At 41.1% G+C, this 26,624-nt stretch overlaps 1 protein-coding gene across 1 annotated transcript in view; it reads right to left on the reverse strand.

Annotated features, from left to right (window-relative positions):
* Positions 1 to 26,624, reverse strand: part of FKBP9 (FKBP prolyl isomerase 9) — a 38,093-nt gene that overhangs the window by 6,039 nt on the left and 5,430 nt on the right. Inside the window, exons 2-7 of the mRNA XM_020811263.3 lie at positions 25,819 to 25,964; positions 24,592 to 24,781; positions 13,007 to 13,152; positions 10,721 to 10,910; positions 9,483 to 9,628; positions 1,443 to 1,629 (exon numbers count right to left, since the gene is read on the reverse strand). Of these exons, the coding sequence (XP_020666922.1) occupies positions 1,443 to 1,629; positions 9,483 to 9,628; positions 10,721 to 10,910; positions 13,007 to 13,152; positions 24,592 to 24,781; positions 25,819 to 25,964 (1,005 nt within the window). The remainder of the gene's footprint in view (positions 1 to 1,442; positions 1,630 to 9,482; positions 9,629 to 10,720; positions 10,911 to 13,006; positions 13,153 to 24,591; positions 24,782 to 25,818; positions 25,965 to 26,624) is intronic.

A 26,624-nucleotide genomic window follows, 5' to 3' on the forward strand; every position in this document is an offset into this window, starting at 1 on the left:
ACTAGGATTGGCCAGAGAAAGTCTTTGAACCTATGCCCTAAAAGGCAGAATGAGAGGTCACCCCACCCATCAGAAGCCACTGCTCTCTGCCAGGAGAGTTTGCTCATCACTGAAAACAGATAACAGCTAATGGCCTTGGGCAGGAGCTTCCCACAGTAAGCACCCTCTGGTTATGGCCCATCGACTAGCTACAAATCCATCTGACAGTATCTTCATCTAACCCGCATTTTTAAAACTTATTTGAGGGGCCTTGCTCAAATCAAGATGTGTACATACACAGCGTTCTCATGACCTAACAAAAAAGAGATTCATCTAGAATAGCTTATTTCTGAAAAAAACTTGCTCCCAGGCTGACTGCTAACCATTTTTTCTAGAACAGTGGTTCTCAGGATCCAAGATGTTCCTGGAAACCCCCAGAAATTCTGGCCTTGGCCTGGTGAAGGCTTCTGGTAGTCCAATAACATCTGGGGACCCAAAGTTGGGAACCACTGTTCTAGAACATTTCCTGATATTAGCATCAAGCTTACGGTGAGTAGTGCCTGCATCCTCCTTCCAGTTTTTTTATTTTCAGTATTTTCCTGTATGCTCTGAAAGTGAGCTGCTAGCCGACCAATCAGAAACAGCCAGCAGTGCTGGGGGCAGAGCTCCTGATCTGGCCAACCTCATTCCTGCAATTTACAATCCAACCCACCAAACAAGAATTATATGGAGGCTCCAGGCACCTCTCAGACAGTCTTTGTTTGGACACTGGACACCCATCCACACACCCTTCTTCTATCTGTGAGGCCATATGTGTAATTTTTAAGGGGCTGAGGAGTTGAAGATAATTGATGTGTATACAGTTGCCACTATTGGTGGCAGTGAAACGGAGAGACAATTGTGTACACAGGAGCAGACCTTAAGTGACGGAGACAGGCATTTGTCCCTATCCCAAGCATGGGATTTTCTATAGGTATGGAGCAGGGGACTGCTCCTATACTTTTCTGCTGCAACTAATTTAAAGAGTGGCGTTTTTTATATCCACTATCCATTTTTTCTTCAATAACACTGTAAACGTGGAATAGCATGTGAGTGTTTATCCAACCTGGGTATATGTGTGTGTTCCTGAATTATTTCACCAGGGTCCACAATATCCAGGCCAGTCTTATGGATCACTCTCATCCTCCCAGGTTTTGTTAAAAAAAATTTGACTTCCTGCATTAAGAGTTCAAATTTCTTTTCTTTATTATTTCCCATATTCTGTATGATGATATAGTGTAGGGAACATTTGAACTGAGTTATTTGCCCAGCCACTTCTTAATTATAATTCTTACTGCACATATGAACTAAAAATAAATAACTTATAAAAATAAGTTAGCAGAATTCACCAATTTGTATAATTGTTTTCCAACTTTGATTGTTCTCTAATTCTTTACTTATTCAATAAAAGATTATATACTTACGTTGAGTCTAATAAAGTACCATCCAGGAGCGAGGCATTGTAATGATACTTCACATAATCACCTTTCTTGCTCAGTACTGAACAGTTGCTAGGTTTGTAATGGGTGGTAATAGCAACAGAATCTGAAGGATTGTGGAAGTCTATCACCTGAATGTCAAAGACCAACACAGCAGATCCTGGAATATTTCCTATAATAATGAACATTCACAAGAAAATGAAACATCCACTCCTCCCTTACTGATCGCGTATCCTTGTAACAAAAGACTCAAATAGACTAAAAAATATTAACTATAAGCATATCTCCAAAATCCATGCTGAATTGTGTGGAAGAAACCTTTAAGGTCTTCTGAAACATTTTATGTTTTTCCATTACCAGAAAAAAAACACGAATTTCAAGAGATATTAAATAACTGTTGCCTGTCATCACCAGTCCTATCATGCTTCAGGGAAGAAGGATTAAGCAGAACCAGAACAACTGAACCAGATGAAATTGTCCTTTTTATTGAGCCTTTGAAAGCTAATGTAAGCCTTCAGGTTTCACAGAATGTTGGGCAATAGCCTATATGCAACACACCTGAAATAAAGAAAGCAGAACAAATTTAAAACTGTTTGCAATTCTAATTTTATGTCTGGATTCAAGACACGCACTTTAGGACAGCTGCACAAATCATCAATCCTCCCATTAGATCAGAAATCGAAGAAAAGATTCCCTTGAGTGTGTCCTGTTTAGATTTACTTTTCATGTCTGAAGTCAGTGTTATATAAAGACACTTTTAATGGTTACTTTCCTGGTTCCTATTCATTATTTATGGGGTGTGTCATTTAGGCTACAAACATGAGCTCTGTGTAACTCTTCCACTGAGAGTTGCAGCATTTATTTCAATGAAATGAAATGTGTGTCACATGTGCATCATATTTTTTATACCTGAACTAAATTTGTGCGTCCTCAGTGCTAAATATTATTTAATTATTTTTCTCTAATACCAGCAGAGGAAAACAACAGTTGTGTATTGAGGCTCATATTGTCATTTTAGTGGTAAAAACATCCACTTCATTTAAAAATTGAATATTGAATTTTACAAATATGTCAGCAAAAGTCTTGATTATGCTGATGATGAACTTAACTGTGCTCTTACTTGGCTTTAATTCTGCTAGTCACTGAAAATCAAAATTCCTTCTTTTCTTTATTTTCAGCCTCATAATCACTTTTCTTTGAGGTATAATAGAAGAAAACATACTAATGGGAAGAACGACAGGTTACCACCTGTAACAGCAGTTCTTCGTATGGACCTCTGTGATTCACACCCTGGGTGAGCCGCGTCTGTGCAGAGCCTCATTGGAAAGTTCTAGAGATTCTGTGGTAGCAAAAAACACATTGGCATAAGACCCCTCTCCCCTCTTGGTACCAAGGCTCCCCTTTCAGTTGTGTCAACCACCGCTACATTAAGCAGAATGGCTTGGCAGTGGGGCGGGACAGGCGGGATGTGTGAATCACAGAGGTCCACTCAAAGAACTACAATTACAGGTGGGTAACCTGTCGTTCTTCTTTGTGGCCTCTGTGACTCACACCCTGGGTGACTAAAAAGCAGTCTTACTCAGAGGCAGGTTGTCACGCCAAGGTAGAGGCTAGAACAGCACATCCGAAGGCCACATCAGACTTCTGCTGGAGAGCAAGTCTATAATGCTGGATGAAAGTGGACGGCTGTACCCAGGTGGCAGAGGTGCAGATGTCTGGAAGAGGTACACCACGTAGGAATGCTGTAGAGGTTGCCATTGCTCTGGTGGAGTGAGGGTGAATCACCATCCGGACTGGTTTGCATGCCAGCTGATACACGAGGTGAATGGTTGAAGCGACCCATCTGGATAAAGTTTGAGACACCACGTGATGACCTTTAATAGGTGGTTTGTGACTTATGAAAAGTCGAGGTGAACGCCTGAAAGGTTGGGTGCACTGGACGTAAAAGGCAAGGGCTCACCTAACGTCTAAAGTAGGGAGGATTCTTTCTTCAGTTGTGGATGGCGACAGGAAGAAGGAAGGAAGGATAAACGGCTGAAAGAGATGGAATTGACATATGACTTTGGGGAGGAAAGAAATATCCATGGATAGTTTGATTTTGTCCGGAAAAAAATGTAAATAAGGATAGTCATGATGTAAGGCCACTAAATCACTACCTCATTGAGCTGAGGTGATGGCGACAAGGAAAACTGTTTTAATGTAGCCATAAATCAGTTGAAGCCAAAGTTTCAAAAGGAGCTTTAATAAGTTGTTGCAGTACTAGTGTTAGTGACCATTGCGGGGAAGGCGGGCGGGTATCTGGGTAGATATGAAATAGACCTTTAAGAAAACGTTTCAATGTTAGATGCTTGAAGAAATCAGCTGCCGTACAGTTAGAGGGCTGATAAGAAACTATGGCGGAGAGGTAAATTCTCAAGGAAGAGAGGGAAAGGCCGCTAAACTTCAGATGAAGCAAAAAAGTAGAACAGTAGCAAGTGATGGGTTGATAGAAGGCAATGAAGAAGCTTCAGTGAAAGATCTGAATCTGTTCCATTTATACAAGTAAGCCTTTCTAGTGCAGGGCTTCTTTGATTGACAGAGGACGTTTATTAGCGAGGTGGAATCCTCCACGCTACCAGGTGCAGAACAGGTAAGTCTGGGTGGAGTATTTGGGCGTTGTTCTGCTTGAGGAGGTGGATCAGGCGAGGGAGGTGGTGAATGTCTGTTGACAGATTGTGAAGGTCTGGAAACCAGGGTTGCCTCGGCCACCAAGGGGCTATAACGATGGCATCGGGTTTGTCTTGTTGTAGGTGAACCACAACCTTGTGGAGAAACAGGAATGGTGGAAAAAGGTAAGTGAGGGTCTTGGGCCATTGGCCGACGAATGCATCTCCTTGGGAGTTTGCCAATGCCAGCTCAGGAGTATTGTTTGCACTTCTGATTCACATGGGAAGTGAAGAGGTCAAGAGTTGGTTTGCCCCATCATTCACACAGGCGAAGAAAAACTGATTGGTCTAACTCCCATTCCTGAGCTTGAGAGTCTGTGCGGCTGAGTAGATCGGCCAAGTCGTTGTTGCCAGCAATGTGTAAAGCCATGAGGCAGATATGGTGTGCTAGGCACCACTCCCATAGGTCGACAGCTAAATAGAGGAGACTTGGAGAGTGGGTGCCACCTTGTTTCAGAATATAGTACATCACCATGGTGTTGTCGGTGGCCATTGGTACCATCTTGCCAACAAGGAGATATTTGAAAGCTTTGCAAGCTTTTATAACCACAAACAGCTCTAATTCATTGATGTGAAGCGATTTCTCTACGGAAGACCACTTGGTGTGGATTTTGAGAGCTCTGCAGTGAGCTCCCCAGCTTGTGAGGCTGATGTCAGTGGTGACCTGTATTTGTGGTTGTGGTTGTCGGCAGCCAGCCAGCCGACGGATAGGTTAGGAGGAAAACGCCACCACTGAAGTTGTTAGGCAAGTTCTGGGGTGACCCTTAAAAGAGTGTGAGGAGAGTCTGTTAGCGGGTCGAAGAGGGTGAGAAATCACGACTGAAGAGATCTCATCTTGAGACGTACGTGCTGCACTACTGAAGTGAGAGAGGCCATGGTGCCTCTATGCACAGTCAAGGCGTGTACCATAGCCTGAGAGGTGAAAACCTGAAGGAATGCAATGAGATTTTCTCTTGTCTGGATGAAGAAAGGCGCAAGCTTGTGTGGAATCTATGCATGTGCCTATATAATGGATAATCTTTGTAGGTTTCAAATTTGATTTTTGTTCGCTGACAGCAGGACCGAGCTTGCGAAGGAGGGTAAGGGTGAAGTGAGTGTCTCATTGGGCTTTGCAACGGGAATGAGCTACAAGGAGCCAATCGTCAATATATGGAAATATGAGATTTTTTTGCAACCTGAGGTAAGCAGCTACTGGTGCCATGGACTTGGTGAAGAGTCTTGGAGCTGTTGCAAGGCCTAAAGGAAGCCTTTTGAATTGGTAAGCTTGTGATCCTAGCTGAAATTTAAGGAATTTTCTGTGTGAAGGATGTATGGAAATATGGAAGTATGCATCTCAGAGATCTACGACAGTAAACCAGTCGTTTTTGCTGAGTAAAGGGAGAACGGATTTGAGGGTAACCATATGGAATTTTATGGTAATGATGTATTTGTTTAACTCTCATAGGTCTAAGATAGGTTGAAGACCTCCATCCTTTTTGGGTACAGTGAAATAGCAAGAGAAAAAACCTTTGTTGTCTTGTGAGACAGGTTGTATGGGGTCTGAGGAGTAAATTTCTTATTTCCCCTTGTAGGGTTGGAGATGGTGGAGTGATGACGTGTGTTGCCGGAGGAAGTTGGAAGAAATGGATGCGGTAACCGTCGCGGATGATGGACAGTACCCAGGCATCTGTAGTGATGGATTCCCAGACAGGTAGGTGTTTCCAGAGGGCAGGGTGGGTGTGCAATCTCGGTCATAGGAGCGTCAAACCTGATGTTTGGGCTTGGGGTCGTTGCGCCTAGTAATGGGTTGTTGGCGGGGTTTCTTTGATTTCTGAAATGTGTATGTTTGTTTTGGAGGATGAAGTTGGAATTTTTGATATGAGTTTTATGGTCGTCTCCACTGATTTTGTTGGGGGCGTTGCTGGTAAGATGGATAAACTCCCCAGTGTTTACCTGCTACTCTTTTCTTTTGCACCTTTTCTAAAATATCATCAGTTTCCGCATTAAAGAGGCCTGCCCCGTCGAATGGAAGGTATTCAATACGTGCACGAGCATCCTCAGTCAGGCCACCTGTCCTTAGTCAAGAGAAACATCGTAAGGCTACTGAAGTGGCCACTGACTTTGCTTTGGTGTCTACAGTGTGCCTAGCAGAAAGCATCTGTTGTTTGGCAACAGAAGGACCTTCTTGTTGAAAGGTTTGGGCAAGTAGTTTTTTTACTTTCTGGTAAAGATTTGCAGTAGTGGCACTGCAGGTTAAACCGCTGCAAGGTGAGAAGACAGCAGTTGTAAGATCGAATCCACATGACAGAGTGATCTCCCATCACTTGTCCCAGCACCTGCCAACCTAGCAGTTTGAAAGCATGTAAAAAATGCAAATAGATAAATAGGTACCACCTCGGTGGGAAGGTAACAGTGTTCCATGACTAGTCACACTGGCCACGTGACCACGGAAAATGTCTTCGGACAAACGGTGGCTCTATGGCTTGGAAACGGAGATGAGCACCGCACCCTAGAGTCAGACACGACTGGACTACATGTCAAGAGTAACCTTTACCTTTATCTAAAGATTCAACAAAGGTTGACATATTGTCCCAAAGGAAACGTTGATATGCACCCATGGCTCCCTGGTAGTTACCGACACACATGGTGAACGCTGATGATGAATAAGGCCATCTTCCCATTGAGTCAATCCTTCTACTGTCTTTATTTGGTGGCATGAGGGTTTGTCAATGTTGAGATCTGGATTGTGAGGCTTCGACAAAAACAGAGTTTGGTGCTGGTTGTTTTTGAAGAAATAGAGCTCCAGGATCATGGACTCTGTAGAGGTTATCAATTCGTTTAGACATGGTATGGGAAGAGGCTGGTTTTGTCCAGGATCATTTAGCGGTGCTGAGTAGAGCCGGAAGCATTAAGATGTGTACTGGAGTAGATGCATCTTTAGAGATTGGGTCATATAGATGATCAGCCGGTTCTGTCGAAGAACGATGGATTTGGAGATTGAGAGACTTAGCCATATGGACCATAAATTGGGCATAAGTTTGGAAGTCTTCCGCCGGTGATGGTGGGTCAGCATCGACAAGGTCAGATTCCAGTGAGCTAAGTAATACTGACAGCGTCTGAGGTCTGGATCCATGATCAGAATAATCAGGATTGCATCGGGAGTCAATGGACTGTCGATCGACTTCGGTGTCGATAGGAGTATTAGCAATTTGTGGCTCGATGTCGATGGAGGCGGCATGTCCATGGGCATTTGCCAGTATCGAGGATTTTTTATATCAAGAGATGTCATTCGAGTGTCCATGGACGTCATCTGATATGGTTGAATGTTGGTGTCGAACTTGGGCATAGTGATGTCAAGTTCAATGGCTCGGTTCTATCGGGCAACGGAAATCGTGCGATGATAAAGGGACAGAACGTGTTCATGGACCAGGATATATATCAAGGATCATCGATATCAGAGCCTATGTCTCGGTGATGTCAAAACAGAGGTTGTTGACGAGCTGGTAAAGCAGCGGAGTATATAGACGCTGGAGATGCGGAGCAAGAGGAGTATTTCCCTTATCTGGATTAGCAAGAAAATATTGGGAGGCTGGAGCTGTAAAAGCCTCACATGTAGAAGAAAATTGCTCAACCGTCCTGGGTCTTTTAGGTGCCAGGTAGGGAGCAGGTTGGAGTCCATGTGGGTCACGGTGATATGGCCATTTCGACACTGGTAACTGTCGAGATCGAGGCCCGCCATGAGAAGGTATGGCCAAGCTGGATAGAGGATCTGGCTGATTGGCGGCTGCGGTTTCTCCGGTCGAGCACTGGTCAGGCCAAATGGCAACCTGGTGAGAGTGCTGAACGCAGATCTGAACCACGCATGATGAAATAGACGGCTCCAGGGACTGTTGGGGCTGACATCTCTGAGACGTTTGTGGTGGATGATAAGATGTTACTGAATAAGATATGGTCTCTAGTTGCTGTTCGGTGTCGACCCTGTCAGGTGAAGCAACTACGGAAGGGTTGCTCGAAAGAACAGAGTGTTGAGGAGTGGGAGGAAAAGATATTAATCAATTGACTCTGTCATCCCATTCCAGTAACTGGGAGCAGGGTTGATGGGAGGGGATTCCATCATCGTCAGAAGGCGAACCAATAGAGATTTATTCAGCAGTTTGTTGAGGCTGCTGAGAAATGACCAGCTTTAGATTTATGCTGTTTAGGTCTTTTAGGCGGAGAAGGCTCCGGAACCAAAGAGGCTTTGGTGGACATTTGACGTTTAGTGGAGGGCTTCGATATTGAGGATTTAGTATTGACACTTCAATTTATGGGTTTTTGAAGTTTTAGACGAAGCAGATGGAGCATTGGAGTGGGATGGTGTGGTCGATAGATGTTGTTTTGAGGCTTCTCCCTGCTTTGGTTTGTGAGGTGGCCTTACAAGGAGGTTGGGCCATTTTGGTTGGTTGAAGGGATTATTCCCAAAGATGGAGTTTGAATCTGGATAAGTGAGAACGGAGGACTCCACGTTTGAAGTTCTTACAATGCTGGCAGAAGGACATTTGGTGTGCCTCGCCCAAGCAAAAAAGACACTTGGTATGGCCATCGGAGAGTGGTATTTTGTTATCACAGACCACACAGTGTTTAAACGGGCCCAAAGGGGCCATGAATAGGAGAAAATAAGTTGAGGAGAAAAAACAATGATTGAGGGGTGCTGTGGCCGGAGGCCAAGCGAAGCAGAAAGGAAAAAATCTCTGATAACGAATTTGATCTAAAAGTTTAAAGGAAAAAAGATTAATAACAGGAAGGAATCAAGAATACATTCTCTTTCTCTTTTACTCACAGAACCAGAACTATGAGGCTCTCAACGCAGTAGTTGAAAGAAACTGAAAGGGGAGCCTTGGCACCAAGGTACTTATACGAGGGGGAGGGGCGTTATTCTAATGTGTTTTTTGCTACCGCAGAAGCTCTAGAACTTTCCAATGAGGCTCCATGCAGACGCAGATCACCCAGGGTGTGAATCACAGAGGCCACGAAGAAGAACCAATAAATAAAAGCAATGCACTGGGGAAACACAAGAGTGAACATACAGTCTTGATACGCAGTATGGTATCCACACTATTCCCACCTATTTTTGATCTGGTACTTGATCTACTGACAGTAATTATGGGATTCCCATCAGTCCCAGCTGGCTTCTAGGTGTCTGGTGCACTGGCCTTCACAAGCCTGACATTTGGAAACACTTCCCTCTCGACGCACAAAACATACTGTTCATGTCATGCACTGCCTAAGTCCTTAAATTTCTAATGACTGAATGACTAGACATTGTTAAGAAAATAAGTGCTGAATTAAAACCTGTACTCACCTCTTCCCTCTTCACCATAACCAAGATGAGGTGGGATTGTTATTCTCTTTTTTTCTCCAATGCATACACCAAGCAAGCCTTCATCCATTCCAGCAATCACATAACCTTTCCCAATATAGGTATCGTATGTTCGGTTCCGAGAATAACTACAGAAAAGACTTTGCTTTACTGAGGCTACTGGGAATAAGAACTTATTTATAACAGAGCACAGAGTTCTGACTCGTGTCCTCTGAAGATGCCAGCCACAGAGATTGGCAAAACGTTAGGAAGAAAAACCTTAAGAACACAGCCAAATAGCCTGGAAAACTCACAACAATCATCTGATCCCGGCCGTGAAAGCCTTACAGAATACAACTTATTTATACCTGATGTAGTACAGCAGCAGATAAAGAACAGTTATGGATACAACCTGCATACAATTTACTATGCCTATTTAAGCTACAATTCAAGCTTCATTGTTAACATTTCTCCAGGAAGTTACAACAACTTCATGTTAATAAATCTGTATCACTTTAATGCCTTTAAAAGAAACACCCTATTGCATCAACCAACACATGTCCTTAAAAGGCATCTTAGGGCTTGATCACATGTAAGAAAACAACCCCAGTTATACTGATTCTTTTCATCCCTCTCTTATACCGGTACTTTTTTTATTTATTTACTTGGAATCAAACTTCCTCATTAATCCATTCAGTAAAAAAACTTCAAAAGTAATTATTGGTAAAAAGAATAAGAAGCAAATCATCTGAAGTTTTAATAGCACACAGTAACATCCTGTGATAAAAGATATAAATATATAGATTTTGCTTTGCTAACTATACTAAAACATTTTTCTTTCCACAAATACAACAAGACCAAATGGAAAATACAAAATATTAAATAATAAATTACTCTAGAGAAATATGTAGCATTTATAAAATGTTCAAGTGCACAAACATTACATGTTGCCCAGAGATGTGCATTTTAAAAGTAGCATCCGACATCACAATTTGGATGTTTATACTTCTAATCTCTTCTTGAAAAGATAAAAACTCAGAAAAAAGGGGTGGAGGAAAGATAAAGATGATTCCAAATGTAACTCAGTGCAAATCATGCTCTCTTCCTCAGGATTCTTTACATATTACTTAAAATGTTTATATCCATCACTCTAGAAGTGTGCTGAGAAAACTATCTGTGAACTACAAAAGGACACATGGGATAACAGAAAGAAAGAACTATGTATTTAGTAAGTTGGCTACCTGGAATCAAACAATGTGCCATCCAGAAGTGTACCATTATAGTGATATCTGATGAAGTCCCCAACTTGGCTTTTACGCTCACAGGATTCAGGTACTTGTTGCTTTTCCACAGTAATACGATCTTTGGGGTTATGAAGATCTAAGAGAGCCACATCAAAGACAAGAGAAGCCTGCCCAGGGATTTCCTTACCTGTGAGGTGTACAGCATGTAATTAGTCAATCTAATAATTCAGAAAGAAATTCAAGTCAGCTCAACACCATATGAGTAGACCTACTAGCCACCTAGAGTGGTCATGTTACCAGTAGGCAGGAGATATATATAAATAAATAAATAAATAAATAAATAAATAAATAAATAAAAATCCTGTCTAAAGTAACATGTTGATTTTTTCCCCTCCTGCCAATTCTCAAGCAAATGTAATGACTAAGAAGAGTAAAATATACCACTCACTGTCATCCTCCAAAACAGGTTACTTTTAATTATGCCTACAATCCAATTCTGGGTATGATTACTCAAAAATCTTATTGAACTGAATAAAGTTCACTCTAGGAAATGTGTTGGGGAGGTGCAACTTCCATTCTTCTCTGTGAGGAGTGTAATTCAACTAAATGTTCTTGCAATATCGCAAACATTAATTCCTCCAATTGAAACCTTCAAGATCTCAGTATAACACACGAGCCAACAAGTCCTGATTCATGATTATTCCCACCATAAAATCCAGCAATCAAAGTAAGAGTATTACAACAGTTCCATATATAAACTACCCACAAAGTACGGTGATGCCTCGCTTAGCGACGTTAATCCGTTCCAGGGAAAATTTTGCTAAGCGATTTTAAAAAGCCCACAGAAACGCATTAAAACGTGTTTAATGCGTTCCTATGGGCTTAAAACCTGACCTTATGCAAAGATCCTCCATAGGGGCGGCCATTTTCGGTGCCTCTAAAGCGAGGCAAAACAGCGGGCAGCCATTTTGTTTTTCCGGCGGCCATTTTGGAACCGCCAATCAGCTGTGCAAAAAGGGTCGCTTTGCCATGATCGCTTTCAGGTGATCATCGCAAAGCGATTTTTCCCCATAGAGACCATCGCTAAGCGATCGCTCTGGCAATGGCCAAAACCCCATCACTAAGCAATTTCATCGCTCAACGGAGCGATCGCTAAGCGAGGCACCACTGTAGTCCTAAAAAAGACATAAGAGGAACAGCTGTTCTCAGTGGATTATAACATATATATTTCTCAGGAGTAAAGATATATTTTCCAATTGACAGGTTATAAAAAAATAATCACAGCAGCCTCTTGATATACGTTACTTCTCTGCAATATAATGTCAAATATTTGAATAACCTGCCTTTTTGAGCTTTGCCTTTAACCTTGTAGATGTATATAAGTACACATACTGTACAGACATAATTACTTGATGTTTACTTCATTAACTTGAATTGTGGTTAGCAAAAGATGGTTCAGGAAGTGTTAGAAAGGCAAATATGCTTACAAATGACTTCATTTCCACTTTCACCAGTGAAAATCCTACTGGATATCTATGTATGCGTAACATCAGCTGCAAAAGTTACTGCAACTAATTGAGACTGGCAAGGTCCAGAAATATGCCACGTATGCGCTGAGTGCACAGTCAGGTCTGCAACCAATATATGACAGCACCTCATCAATTAGCTGTGTCAACTTCTGCAACTGGATGCATACATATCCAACAGGATTCGGGCTGTTGCTCTGAGGAATATCCTTAGGATGAATTAATACAAACTACTGGTAATATGCTCCAACAATGTCACACCGCTTCCTTGACAGCTTTCTGGAATCTGTAAATTCCTTCTCTGCAATGTTATTATTATATGGCTACTATTATATTGTTTGGCCAGATGACTACCATGAGGTCAAAGTAGAAGATAAATTTTATCATAAATGATAGACCTATTCACACATTCCAAACAAGTAATAACACACATCTAATGTGCCAATACAGTGTGTAGTATGATTCCGAAATCTTTATCATTATTGGTATGTTGTAGGATAATGTGTAGGAAATTTGAAAATAAATTGATCATCTTGCAATTTTGCCACTTTCCAAGGTAGGGAAACAATTAAGAGAAATTAGTAAACAAAATAAAATGAAACTTTTCATCTCTAAGTATACAACAAACATTTAGCACCCAATCAAGCTTTTTTTTTTAACTGACTGATTGGCTCCTTCCTGTATAAAGTACTGTGAATTCATATTCTTTCAAAGTACAGTATCTTATGTTAATTTGGACACAGAAACTAGCATTTACCATCGCCATTTTCTCCATATGCCAGAAAAGGTGGTATAATAATTATGCGCTTTTCTCCTACACACATTCCAAGGAGACCTTTGTCCATACCAGGGATTAGCCATCCAATTCCCACATAGGTGTCATAAGTTCGCATTCTATTGTGACTGAAGATATAAAAAAATACAAGTTACTTATAGTCTGCAATTTCATTTTAGTACTAGAAATGAGACAAAAAAATGGAAAACAGTGGATTGAGAAGAGCCAATGTACACAGATTTGTTTCAAAGTACTGACACTCTTGAATTCGTATTACATGTTTGTGTGAGGTGACAAGCCACCTCACCCAGGATCAGGAGAGTGTACCGTCTGCCTCTCAAGTAAAGGAAGAAGTACAAGAGATAGGAGTGACAGAAAAGGAATTAAGTAAACTAGAAATAAAAGAAGAGGCTAAAGGGGGCACAAATCGGACACAAAAGGGAGAAGTAAGGGAGGAGGCAGAAGCATGTTCGGGAAGAGAGGAGAAAGGAAAGAAAAAGGAAGAACTAGTAGAGTTGATCCAGGAAGATCTTTGGACAGGAGAGTGGGTAGAGTTCAAGGTACCTCATGAATATGCCGAAAGGGAATGGAGGCGACAAATGTATAGAAAGCCACCATACTGGGGGGAGACTGAGGAGGGAAAGCAAAGGAAGGAATATAGGGCATGGGTGAAGAGAGAAGAACAAAGGAGAGAAAGCCAAAAATGTATAGTGATTCCTGAGAAGTCCCGTGGGCCCAGCCCCTCCAAATCCCGACAGAGAAAGATACGTGGCTCGACAAATGGGGGACTGCAGGGAACTACAACGTCCCATCTACAAGCTTGAAGTAGGCTGAGAACACTCCAGAGTTGATGGGTGCCAGACCCAAACGGACCCAAGAAGTTAACAGTTATTCCCCGTTGTCTTATCATGGAGAGATACCCTGTTTTAATAATGTAAAGACTTATGATTTGTTGTTGACATAGGATGATGAGAAACAAGACCAAAAAAATCATAGAAGCCATGCTAAACAATAAACCGGTTTTATTAGAAGAATTGGGTGTGATGAATTCTTTTTTGGACAAAGTAGAGAAAAGGGAGGTAGATGACAAGTGGCACGATCACAGTTTGTTGTTATATACTGTACTGTCAAATCATTTCCAACGTATAGCAGCTCTGTGAATTAGTTCCCTCCAAAATGTCCTACCTTTCATTGCCCTACTTGCTTAGCTCTTACTAACTCAAGGCCATGGCTTCCCCCACTCAATCCATCCCATATTTGTTCTTTTTTTTCTACTGTTCTCTTTTTTCTACTTTAAACTTTTCCCAGAAACGTTTTCTTTTCCTCTGAATATTCTCTTCTCATGAAGTGCGAAACAACAGCCTCAGTTTTGACATTTTTTCTTCTAGAAAGAATTCAGGCTTTATTTGATTCAGCAGTCACTTATTTGTCTTTCTAGTGGTCCCTGGTGTCTGTAAAGTTTTCTTCCAACACTGCATTGCAAATTAATATTTTTTCCTGTTGGTTTTCTTCACTGTCCAGTTTTCACATTTGTCCATAATAACTGGAATACAATGCAGATGATCTTGCATTGGTTTCCAGGAACACATCCCTATACTTTGATTACCTTTTCTAGCTTCTTCATTGTTCTCCTTCTGAGCTTCAGTCTTTCTCTGATTTCTTGGCTACAGTCTCCACTTGGATTGACAACTGAACCAAGGTATGCAAAATCTTTATTAATTCTAATTTCTTCATTGTCAACATTTAAATTATATAACTCTTCTTTAGACACAATCTTTATCTTCTTAATGTTCAATTGCAATCCTGCTTTTGCACTTTCACCTTCATCAGGAGTTGCTTCAAGTCATTTGTGCTTTCTGCCAGCAATATGGTGTCATATGAATATCTTAGATTATTGATGTTTCTTCCAACAATTTTCATTGTTACTTCATCAGAATCTAATCTAGCTTGATTCAAATGAAGCGAACATCCATGGTATGATCTGCATACAGACTGAACAAACAGGAAGATAAAATATAATCTTATCTCACTCCTATGTCTGTGGGATACCACTCTGTTTCTCCATATTATATCCTAATAATAGTTTTTCTCCAATATAAAGAGTATGGATTAGGACTATCAAAGGTTGAGGCACACCCATTTGTTTTAGAAGAACCCACGGCTTTTTGTGATCCACACAGTCAAAGTTTTTGCTGTGGAACCAGTGGTTAGAAGTCTGCTTCCCTTCTATGCTTCCAGGGAGTAGAGCCAGTATGTGTAGCCTTGGGCAAGCTCCAGTCTCAGGTTGCTCCCAGAAGAAGGGAATAGTAAAACATGTCTGACTATTCTATGCCTTGAAAACCGTAGAAAGGGTCACCAGAAGTCAAAACTGAACTGATAGCACACAATTATTCTTCCTCTCTGTGGTCCCTGTGAATCATACATATAGGTATTTCTGCACCTGAATGAAACCTTGTCGAAATGAAAGGACCATTAAACAGACTCCCCCCTACTGTGTTCATTCCTGCACTTAGCCATACTCCCCCAGTTCTTTTCAGCCACCACTTGAGTACCTGCTAGAGCAAAATTCAGCTTGAATATTAGCTATTTTTTGCTCTATTTATGGTAAATGTCACTGTAATAAAATCTTGAGCTTTACTTTACCTATATGGTAATGCATTACTTTACCTATAGACATCCTTTCTCAGGGACTGGAATGTACACAATATGTTTCCAGTCTGTGAACCATTATTTTATTTTCTGTATTTATTAGCAATTTCTTGATAGGCTTTTGATAGACACTGTTTCTGTAGCTTGGAATACGTCTTCAGAGTATGCCATCTACGCCTGGTGATTTATTTCTTACATGTGCTTTCAGAGGAGCTTTAAACTTTTCCAAAATTGCAAGTTCTTCATCAAACGAAACTTTCATCCTTACACTTCTGTATAGTTCTTAAGTATGTTATTTCTACCTTCTCTTTATTTTATCCAGGTCATGGTATGTTTTCTGGTTAGTCTTTCATCATTCCTATTCTGTTTTATGGAAAAGAGCTTTTATTTTTCCTCTTTTGTTGTTATTTGTCTCCATGTGTCATTCACTGAAAAGTTGCATTTAGGATTATGCCCCTGTTTCTGCCCCCTTCTACTTTTGCTTTTCATATCTCCTGAACAATTACAAATTCTATGTAGGCTTTTCTTTTCTTTTGATTAGGTTTTTTTCTATTCTTCACTCATAAAAGTCCTGGCTTCACTCAACAGTTCTTCTGGTCCGGAAGAAACAATAGTAACCTCACAACAACAAATAGTAACAACATTTATGGAGTATTATAAAAAATTGTATGAGACAAAATCAACACCAGATACAAACATTAATGAATTTCTAAATACATTATCAGTTAGCCAAATTATAGGAAATCATAAAGAGCTATTTAATTCTCCAGTAGCAATAACAGAAATAAAATCAGTTATTAAAAAAATTTAAAAGGGCAAATCACCAGGTTGTGAGGGGTTTACAGCAGAATTTTATAAAATTTCGGAAGAGGACATCATAGGGCATTTGTTAACATTTTTTAATTCGATACTGGAAGGTGAAGAAATACCAGAATCATGGAGAACAGCTAGGATAATAACTATATTAAAACCAGAAAAGGACCCAGTATTCCCTTCATCATATACACTAATAACATTACAAAACCAAGACCAAAAGATTTTTTCTTCGATATTGGCACAGAGAATTAATAGTTTTATTACTAAATACATTCAAACAGATCAATATGGGTTTATGCCAGAATGCCATACGTAGAGTTCTGAATGTCATAAATATAGCAAATAAAGAACGGAAATTAGCAATACTCTGGTTAGATGCACTTACGGCCTTTGATCGTGTAGAATGGTGTTACAGTGGTGCCTCGCTTAACGAGCGCCCCGTTTAACGATGAATCCGCATACCGATGCAGATTTTGCGATCGCTTTTGCGATCACATTACGATGTTGACTATGGGGGGAAATCGCTTTGCGATTTTTCCCCATAGCCCAATTTCCCCCAGCTGAGCGGCGGGAGCTTTGAAGCCCTGCTGCTCAGCTGGGGGAAAATGCCGGCGGTGGCCTCAGAAGGACTCTTCCGAAGCCACCGCCTGCATTCCCCTTCGGAAGGGGCATTTTCCCCCAGCTCAGCGGGAGCCCCGCCGCTCAGCTGGGGGAAAATGTCGGCAGTGGCCTCAGAAGGACCCCGGAGCCACCGCTGACATTTGCCTTCCGAGCTCTCAAAGGGCCCCCCTCCGACATTGGAGAAAGCCTTTTGAGAGCTCGGAAGGCTCTCAGCGGCGGGGGGGCAGGGTAGGGGGGTCCCGAAGGCTTCCAGACCTTTGCCTGGAAGCCTTCGGGACACCCCCCACCCTGCAGCCGCCGCCGCCGCCGCTTGAAGCCACCCCGCGCCGCCTACCCCACCCGTTCTCGGACTTCCAGGCATCCGAGCACGGCTGGGGTAGGTGGCGCGGGGCGGCTGCCGGCAGGGGAGACAGGGTAGGGGTGTCCCGAAGGCTTCCAGGCAAAGGCCTGGAAGCCTTCAGGACAACCCCCACCCTGCAGCCGCCGCCGCCGCCGCTTGACGCCGCCCCGCGCCGCCTAGCCCACCCGTTCTCGGACTTCCAGGCATCCGAGCACGGCTGGGGTAGGTGGCACGGGGCGCCTGCCAGCGGCGGAGACAGGGTAGGGATGTCCCGAACGCTTCCAGGCCTTTGCCTGGAAGCCTTCGGGACACCCCCCACCCTGCAGCCGCCGCGCCGCTTGAGCCCGCCGCCCAGCTGGGGGGAAAGGCCGGCCGGCCCTTGGGAAGGAGAGTGGAGGAGGTCCCCGCACTCCTTCCCGAGAGCCCGCCGCCCAGCTGGGGGGAAAGGCCGGCAGGCGCTTGGGAAGGAGAGTGGAGGAGGTCCCCGCACTCCTTCCCGAGAGCCCGCCGCCCAGCTGGGGGGAAGGGCCGGCCGGCGCTTGGCAAGGAGAGTGGAGGAGGTCCCCGCACTCCTTCCCGAGAGCCCGCCGCCCAGCTGGGGGGAAAGGCCGGCCGGCGCTTGGCAAGGAGAGTGGAGGAGGTCCCCGCACTCCTTCCCAAGAGCCCACCGCCCAGCTGATAAGCGGTTCCAAAATGGCCGCCCGTTTCACGCCTCGCTTACCGAGGCAGCGAAAATGGCAGCCCTGTGGAGGATCTTCGCTGAACGGTGAGTTTTTGCCCCATAGGAACGAATTAAACAGGGTTTAATTCGTTCCTATGGGGTTTTTTGTTCCGTTCAGCGATGTTTCCGTATAGCGATGTTAATCCTGGAACGGATTAACGTCGCTATGCGGGGCACCACTGTATACGTTTGAATTATTAGAAAAATGAATATGGGTGAAAAATTTATTAATGACTTTGAAAATTATATATGGAGGCTAAAGTACTCATCAACGGAATAGAATCAGACAAATTTGTTCTATTTAGAGTAAGGTGACCCCCTATCCCCTTATCCCCAATTATATTTGAAATAGCAATAGAACCACTTGCTGCACAAATGAAAATATTAAAGGCTTGGTGTTTAAAAATAGAAAACATAAAATAAACCTTTATGCAGATGACATGCTTCTATTTCTGGAGAACCCAATAAAAAGCATAGAAACACTAAAACAAATATTACAAGAACATTGTTATTATATGGGCCTAAAAACTATCAAAAACCCAAATTGTTATGTATAAATATCTCTATAGCAGAACAAAAATAAATTAACAAGAAGTCAAATCTGGACTTATGTTATTCAAGTTTCAAATATCTGGGAATTTGGATAACAAAAAGTATAAATGAATTAATATATAGAAATTACCAAAAAAATTATACAAATCAGTAAAAGGAAAATTATAAATTGGATTAAATTGAATATATCAATGTTAGGGAGAAGAGCATTAGTTAAAGTGCATATATTACCATTTTTAAAAAAAATCCAAATATATCACTACAACCTGAAATTTAAAAAATAAAATTATGGCAAAACAACCTAGAAAGGTTTATTGGCAGAAAAGGGGAAAAAATTAAGGTTCATAAACAGTGTTAAATATGGTCAAAGCATAAAGGAAGGGTTAGGGATGCCACAATTAATAAAGTATTATGAAGCCTTTCAAATTACTCAAGTAATAAAGTTTATACAGACAGAAGAAATCCCAGAATGGTTTGAAATGGAAAGAGATGAGGATATAGGTGTAGTTAACACTTATATTTATACAACGGAACCAATTAGAAAGAAGCAGCAAGTACAAAATCCTTATGCAGCATTTGTGAGATGTTGAAAATACGGCATAAATACATGAGATTATTTGCTCCTCCTATATCCCCTCTATGCCCTATGCTGGATTATCCAAAATTTAAATCAAGAGAGAAATACGTACAAATAAAAACTAAATGGCTAAAATTAATACAGGTAAGAAATCTGGCAACTCAATTATACCAAAGTTCCGGACCTATGAGAATGCTCACGGTACAGTGGGGTCTCGACTTACGAACGACCCTACTTGCGAAAAATTCAACTTACGAACCCACCCTATAGGGGAAATAAGGACTCGACATACATACTTCCCTCGAGTTACGGACAGGAAAAAAGTGCCCCCTCCCTCCCCTTAGAGGCTTCTGGAGGGGAAAAAGGGTCAGAAACTTTAAAATAAATGAAAGAAAGTCACTTACCAGGCCTTCGTAGCCCCCAAACAGCAGGAAAAAGAGCAGGAAACAGCTAAAAGCCCACACCAGAAGGGAGCCTGGCAGCCATTTTGTGCTTTTCCCGCTCCTGCACCCTCCTCTCCCTGCCTATCAGCCGATCGGCTGGCTCTGAAGAGGCTTGGGGAGGCTTGCTCAGCACCTAAAAAGCCTGCCTGTGTGTCTTTGTGCTGAAAAAATCAGCACAACATGCTTTAAAACATGATTTAAAATTGGCTTCGTTGGAAAAAAAAGATTTCTAAAGTGCTTTGCAAACTGTTCCCTGCCTTCCTCCTCGTTTCCTGCACCTAAGGGGAAAAAAGAAAAAATATCCCCCTCTAGTGGCAGAAGGCAAAATAGCAGCTTCCCATTAGTTTCTATGGACGGAAAAGAGCAGATACAGATTAAATGGTTTTCAATGCATTCCTATGGGAAATGCAGATTCGACCTACAAACTTTTCGACCCAAGAACCACCTTCCAATACAGATTAAGTTCGTAAGTCGAGACCCCACTGTACTAGAACAATATAGTATAGAAAAACACTGAAATGAAGGGAATAACTTCAGTAATATATAAACATTTGGTTGAGAAAGCATTTCCTAGAGGTATGGGATCTAAAATAACATGGGAAACTAATTTGAATATCAATATATCAGAGAAAGAATGGATGGAAATATGGACTACATATCCATATAAATCAATATCAGTCAAAGTGAAAGAAATGGTTTTGAAGGTAGTCCACAGATGGTATTGGTACCCCACAAAATTAATGGAGAAATCTCAGATAAGTGGAGAAATTATGGAAATAAAGGCATAGTAGAACACATGTGGATCTCTTGCCCCAAAGTGGAAGCATATTGGCGGGAAGTAATTAAGTAATTACTGAGGAAGTGCGGACGACAAGTACAAGTAGCTCCACAGCTAATGAAGTGGCTGGGCCAAAGCCGAAAGGACGCTCAGCCGTGGACATACCTGGAAGTGAAAGGAAAGTCCGATGCTGCAAAGAAAAATACTGCATAGGAACCTGGAATGTAAGATCTATGAACCTCGGGAAGCTGGATGTGGTCAAACAGGAGATGGCAAGAATAAACATCGACATCCTGGGCATCAGCGAACTAAAATGGACAGGAATGGGCGAATTCAATTCAGATGATTATCATATCTACTATTGTGGGCAAGAATCCCGTAGAAGGAATGGAGTAGCCCTCATAGTCAACAAAAGAGTGGGAAAAGCTGTACTGGGATACAATCTCAAAAATGATAGAATGGTGTCAATACGAATCCAAGGCAGACCTCTCAACATCACAGTAATCCAAGTTTATGCTCCAACCACCAGTGCTGAGGAGACTGAAACTGACCACTTTTATGAAAATTTACAACACCTTCTAGAAGTGACACCAAAGAAAGATATTCTTCTCATTCTAGGGGATTGGAATGCTAAAGTCGGGAGTCAAGAGATAAAAGGAACAACAGGAAAGTTTGGCTTGGGAGTTCAAAATGAAGCAGGGCAACGGCTAATAGAGTTTTGTCAAGAGAACAAGCTGGTCATCACAATCACTCTTTTCCAACAACACAAGAGGCGACTCTATACATGGAAATCACCAGATGGGCAATACCAAAATCAGATTGATTATATTCTCTGCAGCCAAAGATGGAGATGCTCTATACAGTCAGCAAAAACAAAACCTGGAGCTGATTGTGGCTCTGATCATCAGCTTCTCATAGCAAAATTCAAGCTTAAACTGAAGAGAGTAGGAAAAACCACTGGGCTACTCAGGTATAATCTAAACCACATCCCTTATGCATACACAGTGGAAGTGAAGAACAGATTTAAGGAACTAGATTTGGTGGACAGAGTGCCTGAAGAACTTTGGATAGAGGCTCGTAATACTGTACAGGAGGCAGCAACAAAAACCATCCCAAAGAAACAGAAATGCAAGAAAGCTAAGTGGCTGTCCAACAAGGCCTTAGAAATAGAGGAAAATAATAGAAAAGAAAAAACCAGAGATCTGTCCAGGAAAATTGGAGATATTAGAGGAACATTTTGTGCAAAGATGGACATGATAAAGGACAAAAATGGGAGGGACCTAACAGAAGCAGAAGACATCAAGAAGAGGTGGCAAGAATACACAGAGGAATTATACCAGAAAGATTTGGATATCCCAGACAATCCAGATAATGTGGTTGCTGACCTTGAGCCAGACATCCTGGAGAGTGAAGTCAAGTGGGCCTTAGAAAGTTTGCCTAACAACAAGGCCAGTGGAGGTGACGGCATTCCAGTTGAACTATTTAAAATCTTAAAAGATGATGCTGTTAAGGTGTTACATTCAATATGTGAGCAAGTTTGGAAAACTCAACAGTGGCCAGAGGATTGGAAAAGATCAGTTTACATCCCAATCCCTTATTGAGAAAGCCAGAGTTCCAGAAAAACATCTACTTCTGCTTCATTGACTATGCAAAAGCCTTTGACTGTGTGGATCACAGCAAACTATGGCAAGTCCTTAAAGAAATGGGAGTGCCCCACCACCTTATCTATCTCCTGAGAAACCTGTATGTGGGACAGGAAGCAACAGTTAGAACTGGATATAGAACAACTGATTGGTTCAAAATTGGGAAAGGAGTATGACAAGGCTGTGTATTGTCCCCCAGCTTATTTAACTTATATGCAGAATACATCACGCAAAAGGCTGGGCCGGAGGAATCCCAAACCGGAATTAAGATTGCCGGAAGAAATATCAACAACCTCCGATATGCAGATGATACCACTCTGATGGCAGAAAATGAGGAGGACTTAAGGAACCTAAAAATGAGGGTGAAAGAGGAGAGTGCAAAAAACGGTCTGAAGCTCAACATCAAAAAAACTAAGATCATGGCCACTGGTCCCATCACCTCCTGGCAAACAGAAGGGGAAGATATGGAGGCAGTGACAGATTTTACTTTCTTGGGCTCCATGATCACTGCAGATGGAGACAGCAGCCACAAAATTAAAAGACGCCTGCTTCTTGGGAGGAAAGCGATGACAAACTTTGACAGCATCTTAAAAAGCAGAGACATCACCTTGCCAACAAAAGTCAAGTCAAAGCTATGGTTTTTCCTGTAGTGACGTATGGAAGTGAGAGCTGGACCATAAAGAAAGCTGACTGCCGAAGAATTGATGCTTTTGAACTGTGGCGCTGGAAGAGGATCTTGAGAGTCCCCTGGACTGCAAGGAGAACAAACCTATAAATTCTAAAGGAAATCAACCCTGAGTGCTCACTGGAAGGACAGATACTGAAGCTGAGGCTCCAATACTTTGGCCATCTAATGAAAAGAAAAGACTCCCTGGAAAAGACTCTGATGTTAGGAAATTGTGAAGGCAAGAGGAAAAGGGGACGACAGAGGATGAGATGGTTGGACAGTGTCATCGAAGCAACCAATATGAATTTGACACAACTCCGGGAGGCAGTGGAAGATAGGAGGGCCTGGTGTGCTCTGGTCCATGGGGTCACGAAGAGTCGGACATGACTGAACGACTAAATGACGACGAATTAAATGGATAGAAACACTGTTGAATGAAAACATAATTTAAAATGAAGCTTTATTGTTATTTTCAATATTTAAGGATGGAAATGAAAAATTATTCAATAAAGACCTAATTGCACATCTTATTGGTGCAGCAAGAGTAGAAACTGCACAAAACTGGAGAAATGCTCAAGATATTTCAGTATAAAAATTTGAGGACAGAATCTGGCAAATGGTCTTGATGGAAAAGCTGACCAATCAAATTAAAATCAAATTAAAATATATAGAGGGGAAATAAAATGGGATAAATTTATGAAAACCTGGCAACCATTATTGACATATGGAAAAGCTAAGGAAAAGAAGAATGTGAAATGGGAAGTAACTTGGATTGCTGGCATGTAATATTTTTAAAAGAATTAAGTATGTTAAAATATGAACTACTGGATATATAAAGAAAGACAATCTACTGAAAGAATGTGTAAGTAATCTGGTAGTATTGTACTACAATTCTTACTTGCATTGTCATATTATGGATGTTAATAAAATTTATTAAGAGAAAAAAACAGTTCTCCTGGTTAATGATCAACTGAGTTTAGTAACAAATCTATTTTTATATAAACTTGAATTAATCAAAAATGTTATGTATTTAAAGAATATTTTGGCACTATGTTTTCACATTCATCTTTTTTCAAATACTAACAATTCATGATCAGTGCCTGCTCCTAGTTTTCTTTTGGGAGAGAGAATACAACTTCACCATTTGCTACCTCCATTTATGTAGTCTGATTTTTACACGCCATCTAGTAATAATCGTCTCTTTGGTTGTCAGATTTTTGTTTGTGTTGTTTTGTTGTTTTTTGGGGGGCTTGGCAGTAAACAGGTTAGAGAATTCATGAGTAGTTTTCCTGCTTCATTTCTGACAACTAGACAAAACTGAACGCTTTGTTCTCTTTTATATCCAGGTACCTATGATTATCATCACATCCTGTTTCGGCATGTGATCATTTTCCTCCTGGACACCAATGTAAAACCTTTCAGTTTCTTCTTTCTCAATGCCAGTAGTCAGAGTATAGACTTGAATAATGGGTATATTAATAGTTTTTAAAGTCTGATTACATATTTCAAAAATCATTAAAAATTACACATAGGCAAAAACACATTAATGTTGGGATATAATCACATTATATCGCTCTTGTTGCTACACAATATTTATCTTAATAGGCGATGAGTCTCCAAAGTCTCACACATTGATTTTCCAGACAGATCACAAATTTTAATTATACCTATTCACAGCATTACAAAGTCCTCCATAATATATGTGCACACCCAATAAAATATTGATGAAAAGAGAAAAAAAATACTGTATTGAACTTTACCTTGAGTCAAACAGTGTTCCGTCTAGAAAGGTACCATTATAGTGGTATCTTACAAAATCAGACACTTGAACAGTCCTTGTGCAGTTCTCTGGCTTATAGTAAGTCTGAATCTGAACTTGGTCTTCAGAATTCCATAGGTCAACCAAAAGCACATCAAAATGGAGTACTGAATTAGCAGGAATCACACCAGCTGTGGACATAAAAATATATCAAAGGGAAACAATTCCATTTCTTCACCAAGTACTTGTAATAGTACATATTTCCCTAAATGGTATCTTTAGCATTCTGTAGTTTGCACTGAAAGAAACACTGAGTCTTTTTAAATTTACAACCCAGCAGCAGCAGCTCACCCACCACACATTCTCTAATTGCAAGCGCTACCAGTTAAATGAAAACTATTCCCAACCCTCAGCACTAAGTTTGGGGTTGTCATTTAAACTTGTGAACAGAAACTACTTTTCTTGGATTATCCCTGTCACCGACCCAGGTCACTTTTTTGATAAACAAAACAAAATCAGAGATAGCAACTTTCCCTGAATTCAGAAACATGTTGGATGTTTTCTGTTGTTATATATTCTCTGCAAAAATAAGAGCTAAGTCTTATTCTTTTCTGATGAATGAAAGCACAGATTCTCAAAATGTTCACAAATAAATACTTAAGATTCAAAGCTGGATAGGCTCCATCCACAACAATATTAAATTAAATACTTATTGGATCAAAATGTACCAAATAAATTATTCTGAATCTTTCTACAGTAATTAATCCATGTTAAAAAGACACCACCACCACCACTTTGATTTGGGAATGTGGCTGGAGCTGGGTGTATCTCCTGGTTGGAAGAAAGCAGAGCCCTGGGCAGGAACTCATGTAGAGACACAACAGCATAGCTTCCTCTTAAGATAGGACATTATTTCAGCCAATTAAACCATATTGAAAATTAAACATGTAGACCAGGAGGAAGCAGTATCATGTCCAGCAGCCCTACCTGTGATCCACAGTAGTTCTTTAGAAGCTCAGAACAAGTAAATGCTGGGGACAGAGCTATCAATCTGATCCCATTTCCACTTCTTCAATGCTTTCTGGATTCAGAGATATAGCAAAAATCACCAAATCACAGCTTTTATTAATTTTACCAACCATTCTTTTATAAGCAAATTTTCAACAACCTGTCTTGATTCATTATTTCCAGGTTCACAATGTATATACAGAAAATGTACTGTACTTACAAACTCCTTCACTTCCATAACCAAGATGGGGTGGGATTTTTACAAATCGCCTCTCATTCACACACATTCCAAGTAGAGCTTTGTCCATTCCAGAAATAAGTTGGTTTTTACCCACAAACACATTGAATGTGGATCCTCTGTCATAGCTTTAAAGAGAGAGAATAGGTTACTTGGAGATTTATTTGTAATTTAAATTTTGCACATATTTTATTGGTAACTCAATTTTTTTTACTCTTTCCCTGATCATTGTCATGGTTAATTGCTACTGAATAACCAATTCACCATTATTATTTTTTTTAAATCCAGAGGTTCTTAGATGGTGATCTATAAACCACTAGTAGTCCATATACTCCATTCAAATGGTCTTCGGAAAGGCTGCAGAACAGACAGGGACCTCTGGACTTCAAGTACTACTGTACAGTACTTGTTTTCCTTTTGTGTTTTGTGTGACACAAGAGATGAAGGCTGTTTTGACCACAATAACAAGCCTGTGGTTTACATAAGGAGGCACAGGTATAGTTTAACTTTCTGCTTTTAAAAAAGCTTCTACTAAGAGAGGCTCTTCTCAATGCTTCCAATTTCAGAAAAAGAAAAGGAATGAACGATGAGCCTGATCCGAGGCTAAAACTGATAAACATTATGCCTGAATTTATAGAACTCTGCCTACGAAAACAAACATACTCACTACAGTCAAATAAAGTGGGGAACAATATGAGGATGGTAGGAAAAATCAGGTTGTCTTAAAAAATGACTCAACAAATGATGAATTGATTTGTGGTTCGTCGGACCACTGAGGTGCAATTTGT

This window comes from Pogona vitticeps, chromosome 6 (assembly GCF_051106095.1).
Source record: "Pogona vitticeps strain Pit_001003342236 chromosome 6, PviZW2.1, whole genome shotgun sequence".
Lineage (NCBI taxonomy): Eukaryota > Metazoa > Chordata > Lepidosauria > Squamata > Agamidae > Pogona > Pogona vitticeps.